The sequence below is a fragment of the Silene latifolia genome, chromosome Y, assembly GCF_048544455.1.
Source record: "Silene latifolia isolate original U9 population chromosome Y, ASM4854445v1, whole genome shotgun sequence".
NCBI classification, from domain to species: Eukaryota; Viridiplantae; Streptophyta; class Magnoliopsida; order Caryophyllales; family Caryophyllaceae; genus Silene; species Silene latifolia.
In genome coordinates, this window is record NC_133538.1 from 273,879,947 (window position 1) to 273,889,223 (window position 9,277).

The following is a 9,277-nucleotide window of genomic DNA, read 5'->3' on the forward strand; positions in this document are numbered from 1 at the left end:
ATAATAAAGAGCCAAATTGTTTACAGATACTTGATGGTTGTAGCAGTAAAAATGATATATAAGATTTGTAACAATCAAATATGCATATTGTATCACAAACTATCAAAATGCCTTTACTTTTTAATTTAATAAAATATGAAACAGATTGAAGGTTATTAAATGCAAATTTGAAATAGAGTGAATTCGATACACTGAATATGTTCGTAAACTTCTTCATCCTCTTGTTCAGGAAAGTTCAATGCACTTAAGAAGAGATGCAATTACCTATGTTTCAGAATTTAATGCCTCATTGAATAAGTCAAACGAATTTTGCCTTATAAATAGTCACTCCTTCCTCATGTTTTTTAACACAACATTTAAAATCGCCGATAAAAAGTTCTTCATCCTCTTATTGAGAAACATTAAATGGCATATCAATTTGTAACTCCTTTTACATGTGTTTTAACAAATGTGCCCGGTAGGACTCACCCTGTAACGAGTGAGTATCTATGTAGAGATCTCTCTAAACTACAGGATACATTAATTGATCTAGGGTACCCCGTAACAGGTGTGCGCTCTGCGATGTTATAACATCCCAATTCCTAGGAGTTGTCCTAATTGAATTGGATTAGACACTCACGCGTGTGAATCAGCATTCAAATTGCAGCATAATTTTGAATCAGTTGGGTATAGTCAGACTGAGTGGTTTGCAACCTACAACCCACAACGAGTACCACATCTTTGGGTTGCTTCAAGGCTGAATTCCAAATACTTTAACTGGACCACAACGTATACACAAGTTCCGCATGCAACCAGGCAGAGAGGGATAGAACTTGCTGATGCAGATGTTTTCTGTGCCTATAACAGGTTGAACGTAGCAATTTGCGCATTGTCTTCATAAGAAAATGTGTGGGCGAATTAAATAAAACTCTATGTTATTGTTGGATTTTATTATTAGAATTTTATTTATTGTAATTTGACTATTTGCATTAATACAAAATATATTTTAACATCTGCCACAATTATTTTAACTATGTTGCAAATTTTTTGTTTGATTAACTCTGCCATGTTGGCTGATATAAAATTGTAATACCCTTGATAACCAAAGATTACAAAATGTGTTATACTGTATTACAATAAAGGTTGTCTATGTTACATAAAATAACACACTATAATTGTCAAATGAAGCAATAAAAATGTCGATTCAGAAATTGAATATTACAACACTGGAATGAAGATATATAAAAATGTCTATTTATATCACAATATACGACATTTTTAACAGTTAGTTAAGAATAATGTGATACAAAATGTCATTATCAATATGATACTTTGAAATAAAAAATGTATCACATGAAATGATTAAATAAATTTTAACATCTGCAACAATTATTTTAACTATGTTTCAAAAAAGGTTACAAAATGTTGTATACTGTGTTACAATAAACATTCGTCTATGTTACATAAAATAACCACTATAATTGTAACATGTAACAATAAAAATGTTGATTATAACACCGAAATAAAATATTACAATAATTGATTGAAGATATATATATTATAATACAAAATTGTAATACCCTGGATAAATTATTTTAACTATGTTTCAAAAAGGTTACAAATGTTATATACTGTGTTAGAATAAACTTTCGTCTATGTTACAAAATCAATTGTTGTAATATTCAATTTCGGTGTTACAATCGACCTTTTTATTGCTTCATGTTACAATTATATATTGTGATACAATATTTGTAACAGTTATTTATGAATATTGTACCAAAACACCTAGATGTTTACAGCATCTTCATGATTGTAGCAGTGATGATTATAAATTGTGATACTGCGAAATAAAAATTGTAACACATGAAATGATGAAAAAATTGTGTAGAACATGAAATGTCAGACTATTGTCTTGAAACACAATAAAACACACATTGCATACAGTATCAAAAAGAAAAATATGTCCACAACTTATTGAATATAACAATAGAAAAACTATTTGTAACACGAACGACAATGATTGTAAGACAATTAAGATCGAGGATGCTGATTCTCCTAATTAATAAGCTTTATAACATTGAAATCGTAAAATGTAACACTATAACTAAGTGGCTACTCTTCATCAGATGCATCTTGTTCGTCTTCATCCTCTTCCTCTTCTTCTTCTGATGAATCATTCTGTGTCAAAAAAAATGGCAATATCAACAGCACATGCTACCAACAACAACATCAGGGTGAAATAAAAATTAAAATTAAAAATATCTATTAAATTAAACATACATTTGTTGTATTCGAAGCCTTTTTGACAAAAAGATGGGGCAATTCATTTTGTCATGATAACCTATTTGTTTGCAGTTGTTACACAGTATTTTTGGCTTTTTCGCCTTCTGTACTTCCTTTTTCTGAGCAGACATCATTCTCTTGCCACTACCTTTATTCTTTGCACGCCGTAGAGGTAATACCGTCACAGTAGAAGATGAACTACACCCCCAACAACTGCTCCATTTCTTGATCTTTCGTCATTGGGAGACTCTGCTAACAGAATTTCTCACGATATGATTTCAGCAAATTTGACAACTCCTAAACTTAACCCTTCGGGATCGACTTCAGAATAGGGATAATAGAATAGAACTCAGTCCAAATATTAGAGACAGCTAAATTGTGATGGTGAGTAGCATCAACATTTTCATCTACAGTACCATGTGCATCAATAAAAGTAGTCGTGTAAGAATTCTTTATCCAACATTTCAAGATATATTTTTCGGGAGTTTTACTGAGTTGTTTCCCCTGCCAAACACAGATAATATGACTGCACAACAGTCCTTTCCTTTCAAACAGTTTGCATGAACAAGTAGCCTCTTTAGTTGGAATAGTGTACATAACTCTGAAAATTTTATCAATGATTCCATCACCAACTTCAGAATACTCATGATCAGTGTCATGTGTTACTCCAAGTACACCACATGAGCATATAGTAGTCTCGACTTCCTCTCGAAACTCTTTGAAGACAGCATAGGTGTACATAGTTGAAGCGTGCTTCTCTATTGCTAGTGGTGATACTAAATTGGGCAGTGAATGATCACTATCTTTATCAAGGCAGGTTTGTGCATACCGTTGCTGGTCCATAACACTTTGAAACCTCAACCAAAATTCAACCAGAGTACTGATACGTGCCTAATGTATAGTCTTTTTAGCCTATTTCAGCACGTATTTCTATGCATTTCTATACTGTTTTTATGGTATTTTGCCCTGAATTGGCTACTTTGGTGTATTTTGTCCTTTTTGTAGGAATGATCGCGAAAGTAGTGGAACCACACTCCTTTTTGTCCTTTTTGCATGCATTTAGAGGAGACGGGATTGTCCCAGAGTAAGATACTGCATTTGGAGGCGTCGTGGCACGCATTACGAGGCACTTAGACGCAGACGTGAGCTGAAATGAAGTCAAGTACTCGATCGAGCTCTTTTACAAGTCGATCGAGTGGTTTTCATGCCCTCTGGTGGTCGATCGAGTGGTTTTCACTCGATCCTTAGCTTGCACAAAGACCCTCTACTCGATCGAGTGATTTCTTGGTCGATCGAGTAGAAACTGCTGAAGAGTTGCTCGATCGAGTGGCTTTAATCCACTCGATCGAGTGGTTTTTATGGGTTTGGGCTTTAATTAGCCCGCGTGATGTTTTATTTCGCATAAACTTGTTTTGTTTGCTATTTAAGCACGCATTACTAGGTTAATTAGGATTATCTATCATATTATCAAACTCTCTACTGTAACTTTAGTACGTTGCTTTGCTTTTCCCCCTTTGTTACTTTACTTTGGGTTATTATTGCTCGGATTGATTGTTCTTTACGCGGATTATGACCGATTGTAATCCTTTCTCTCCCTTATTTAATAATAATCATTTGTTGCTTTAATTTCTCAATTGTGTTCTTATTTCCCTTTGCCCTAATTTTCATTATTGCGATTTATTATTTATTCATTATGTTTTCTTTTGAAATTTGTCTGCATTAGTTTAATCACCGATATGAGTAGCTAAACTCCTTCATGTTGGGATTAGGGAATCTGCGGTAGAAAGATGACGATTTAGTAGATGAATTAGACGAATTAATCACGAGACTCTGTCACTATAGCAATTTAATGTAATTCCGACCTAGTTGAGTGCACGCTTCTATGTCACCCATTAAATTGGCTAAAATTAATCCTGGATCGAAAGATTGGACTAAATAGGCTGCTATGCTTAAAACATGATAGACTACCCTAATGAGGACGAAAGTTAAGTTAGTGGTATTTTAGGATAGAAAGTGGACCGAAATGACCTTTTAACATCCGTCTCACATTAGTTTGCGAATCATTTTGGTGAGTTATTAGACTACCGTAGTGAACCGAAATCCCGACATGTCCCTCTCTTCTTGATAGTTTCAACCGTCTTTATTGTTTTTACTGCTCTCACTTTTATTTCTCTTCCTTTCAAACTTCGTAGTTTAGAACCAATTTCAAACAAACCCCCAATTGTTACCATAGGATTAGAAATAGACAGCAATAGTTACATTACCTCCCTGTGGATTCGATACTTGACTGCCTGTGCTACATTTTAGTTGAGACCGTTAGGTTTTATCTTTGATAGGGTTGCGATAGCCGTGTCAAATTTTGGCGCCGTTGCCGGGGAGATGGAGATGGCGACGACGACGACGACGACGAGTAGCTACTGGTCTACTCACTTCCCCAGTTTTCTGGCTGGTTTGGGGAAGTTCGTTTTTTGTATGTACCTCTTACTCTTTTTATTTTGTCTCCTTTATTTTTATTTTGTTGGTTGTATATTCCCGTTCCCCCATATTTCTGCTGGTGTATGCTGGAGGACAACGAGGGCGTTGTCCGTTTTGGTTTGGGGAGGGTATTGCATCCTTTTGAGTTTGCATCTGCATTTGTTTTGCATTCACGTTTACTTTTTAGCTTGCATTGTTCTTTATTTTCCAAAAAAACAAATCAAAAAAAAAAAATTAGAAAAATTCAAAAACATTTCACGTTTATTTTTGCATATAGGTTGAGTCGGAACGGTAGATTTCCGTGATGAAATTGCACTATAACTTGTCAATTTACTTGAGCCTTGCACTTTTATTGATAGTTTTTAGCCTTGTCATACGCATAATCTACGAATTTCTGTTCAAATATAAGCTGACTGTTTAGACTTGACCTATAAACTGGCAAACTACTTAAAAATTCTGAGTTTTTAGAGCCATAACTGGTTTCATTCATGACCAGTTCATTAGGAATTTTGAGACTAGTTCTCCTTGCGTAGCATGTTCATCTCATTTGCACATTTATGACATTCAATTTCTCGTCAAATGCACATATTCGGGTTTGTGGTTGGTGTCACATGCAGGGAGGGTCTTGCAAATTCCCCTTTCTTTATATCTTTCACCCATTTAGCTCCACATTAGCCAAAACTTGCATTTTTGACCCATTAGCTACATTCCAAACTAAGCCTGCCTAGTCAAGCTAGTTAGTATGTTCTTTTGTGGTATGTTTCCCATTGCAGTTTGGTCCGTAATTCTTGTTTGGAGTTGGTGTTTGTACTAAGGAAGGAGGAAAGAAAAAAAAAATTATTGAAAAAAAAAGAGAGAAAGAAAACGTGAAAGAAGAGGAAAGAAAAAAAAAAAATATGAAAACAGAAAAAAAAAAAGAGCTGGAACGAAAAAAAAAAGGGAAAGAAAAAAATTATGAAAACAGTTGTGCCCTCTTGTCAGAGTTGAGAAGACGTTTGAAGACGTACAATCGAAAAGGATTGTTTGTTCCAGTTAGTTGTTTCAGACGTTGTTTTTAAAGGGGAAGTTTGTGACCGTCTGACTCCTCCGTTCTATCCCATATTTTTTGAGGAGATTGTGCTTTGAGTCTAGTGAGTTTTGTGCCAAGTGAAGGGCACTTGTACTTAGTTTTTCAGTCAGTTGAGATCCGGATGGTTTCATTATGGTCTTGTTAGGACCTAGCTTGACGCTTTTACCTCCACATTTCCATAACTTGTTTTGCCTTTTCTCACCTGAACCTCACTATTCCCATATTATTTGCAAACCCTCGGCTGTGACGGACATTATCGGTTAAAATTTGTGCATTAGTACTTGAATTGTCTTTCATTTTTGTTGCATGCATGCTATGTAGGTCGCAGTTAGGTGAGTGACTGTCTTTTCTTCTCTCTTTTACATAATACATTTGCCCTTTGCTTCATGAGAGAAGAGTGACCATGTGAGAGTCCAGTTTTGTTGGTCTTGTAAGGTCGATAGGTCAGCTTTATTTCTGAACAGCTTATGATTCGTTTGCGTATTGACTGCTTGGCTTTAACTGTTGATTTTTGTTGCATTAAATTGGTTCAAGTAGACAAGTTAAGCTAGCTCTGAGTTATCATTTCCGTTCCATTAGTTTAGTTTTGAGTTTACTCGAGGGCGAGTAAAGGTTTGGTTTGAGGAGATTTGATACGTGCCTAATGTATAGTCTTTTTAGCCTATTTCAGCACGTATTTCTATGCATTTCTATACTGTTTTTATGGTATTTTGCCCCGAATTGGCTACTTTGGTGTATTTTGTCCTTTTTGTAGGAATGATCGCGAAAGTAGTGGAACCACACTCCTTTTTGTCCTTTTTGCATGCATTTAAAGGAGACGGGATTGTCCCAGAGTAAGATACCGCATTTGGAGGCGTCGTGGCACGCATTACGAGGCACTTAGACGCAGACGTGAGCTAAAATGAAGTCAAGTACTCGATCGAGCTCTTTTACAAGTCAATCGAGTGGTTTTCATGCCCTCTGGTGGTCGATCGAGTGGTTTTCACTCGATCCTTAGCTTCCACAAAGACCCTCTACTCGATCGAGTGATTTCTTGGTCGATCGAGTAGAAACTGCTGAAGAGTTGCTCGATCGAGTGGCTTTAATCCACTCGATTGAGTGGTTTTTATGGGTTTGGGCTTTAATTAGCCCGCGTGATGTTTTATTTCGCATAAACTTGTTTTGTTTGCTATTTAAGCACGCATTACTAGGTTAATTAGGATTATCTATCATATTATCAAACTCTCTACTGTAACTTTAGTACGTTGCTTTGCTTTTCCCTACTGTTTCTTTACTTTGGGTTATTATTGCTCGGATTCAGTTGTTCTTTACGCCGGATTCGCACTGATTGTAATCCTTTCTCTCCCTTATTTAATAATAATCATTTGTTGCTTTAATTTCTCAATTGTGTTCTTATTTCCCTTTGCCCTAATTTTCATTATTGCGATTTATTGTTTATTCATTATGTTTTCTGCTGGAAATTTGTCTGCTGTTAGTTTAATCACCGATATGAGTAGCTAAACTCCCTTCATGTTGGGATTAGGGAATCTGCGGTAGAAAGATGACGATTTAGTAGATAAATTAGACGAATTAATCACGAGACTCTGTCACTATAGCAATTTAACTGTAATTCCCGACCTAGTTGAGTGAACGCTTCTATGTCACCCATTAAACTGGCTAAAATTAATCCTGGATCGAAAGATTGGACTAAATAGGCCTGCTATAAACAGTAGACTACCCTAATGAGGACGAAAGTTAAGTTAGTGGTATTTTAGGATAGAAAGTGGACCGAAATGACCTTTTAACATCCGTCTCACATTAGTTCGTCTGAATCATTTACAGCTGAGTTATTAGACTACCGTAGTGAACCGAAATCCCGACATGTCCCTCTCTTCTTGATAGTTTCAACCGTCTTTATTGTTTTTACTGCTCTCACTTTTATTTCTCTTCCTTTCAAACTTCGTAGTTTAGAACCAATTTCAAACAAACCCCCAATTGTTACCATAGGATTAGAAATAGACAGCTATAGTTACATTACCTCCCTGTGGATTCGATACTCGACTGCCTCTGCTACATTTTAGTTGAGACCGTTAGGTTTTATCTTTGATAGGGTTGCGATAGCCGTGTCAAGTACCAAACTTATTCTCAAAACGTTTAAAAAATGAATTCTAACTTTCAGATCTTTGCGTAGGTCTCAATATACAACCCATAGGCAAATCAGTAAAATATACAGGAATCCAGTATGCACGATCACCATAAATACTGTCCAACCAAGAGTTATCTTCCAACTTAAATTCTTTAATAACCTCTTCCCACTTAAACTGAAACTCAGAAACATCCAAGCTAATATCCCAAACTACTGAATTGAAACGAGACAGAAATCCCGTCTCCTTGAATATGGATGAACCAACTTTGGCGGTCACTTTTTGCATGATACATGCAAAAGCGGTGACGAGCTTTCTTAAAAACAGCAGGAACAACCAGTATAAGTGCAGGGTCTTGATCAGTAATAAAACATTGTGGTTCTTTTTTATTCATTGCATCCAAATTTTTTACAAAACACCACTTAAATGATTCATCATCCTCATGTTCAAGCAATGTTGGACCAAATGTTATAGACTTCTTATGATGATCAACACCAGTGAAATGTGCAAACACCATATCATATTTGTTGGTTCCATAAGTCGCGTCAAAAGTAACAGGATCACCAAACAACGAATAATTCTGCCTACACTGTGAATTACACCAAAACACTCTGGACAATATCTGTGCTTCATCAGTATAATAGGCAAAATAAAAACCCTTATGTATTTCAGCAATTTCTTTAAATCGATCAACGAACATCTACGCATCTTTACTACCTATAAAACACTTGATATCCCTGTTGAAATTCTTAAAATCTTTCAATGATGCACCAACATTTTCATATCCATCCGCATACTCTTTACAAAGTCTAAAACTTGTTGAAGCCCCAATGCTGACCTTAGAGTTATTGATGATTGTATGCTTGTGAAATGCATTAAGCTTTGTTGTCAATTTCTGAAGATGAGCATCCTTAACAAAACAAAGAATGCGATTATGAAAATCATGGAACATGTCAACAACATAACCTTCGCCATTATATCTAAACCTGATTATTGCCAGACAACCTACCCTTGTAATTTTCACTGACCTTGTATTGCCCTTGTTTTCCACATTCATATTCTCTATATAACCTTGGCGATTGCAAACAACAGACTTCTTATATATTTCACCACCTCGTAGTTTTTTGGTAGTATACAGCATAGGTTCAAAACCACATGACAGAGCATAAACTTTTTAAAACAGAAGCGCTTCAACAAGTGTAGCAAAAAACATCCCCAATCTAGAAGTAAACTCCAGTTCTACCCTCCTCATCCATTGCCCACTACCACCAGGTCTATAACTCAAAATAAGTGGATACCGAATATGTGTAGTAGAACTGGATGCAACACATGTAGGAGTACCATTAGC

The 9,277-nt window shown here is 35.8% G+C and overlaps 1 protein-coding gene across 1 annotated transcript; it reads right to left on the bottom strand.

The window, feature by feature from the left end:
• Positions 1-2,091: 2,091 nt before the first annotated feature.
• LOC141630690 (protein FAR1-RELATED SEQUENCE 9-like) lies at positions 2,092-3,105 on the bottom strand. The gene is made up of 2 exons (XM_074443461.1): positions 2,632-3,105; positions 2,092-2,157 (listed from the first exon to the last, which is right to left on the bottom strand). Exons 1-2 carry the CDS (start codon positions 3,103-3,105, stop codon positions 2,092-2,094), a joined length of 540 nt encoding a protein of 179 aa, XP_074299562.1.
• Positions 3,106-9,277: the final 6,172 nt, after the last annotated feature.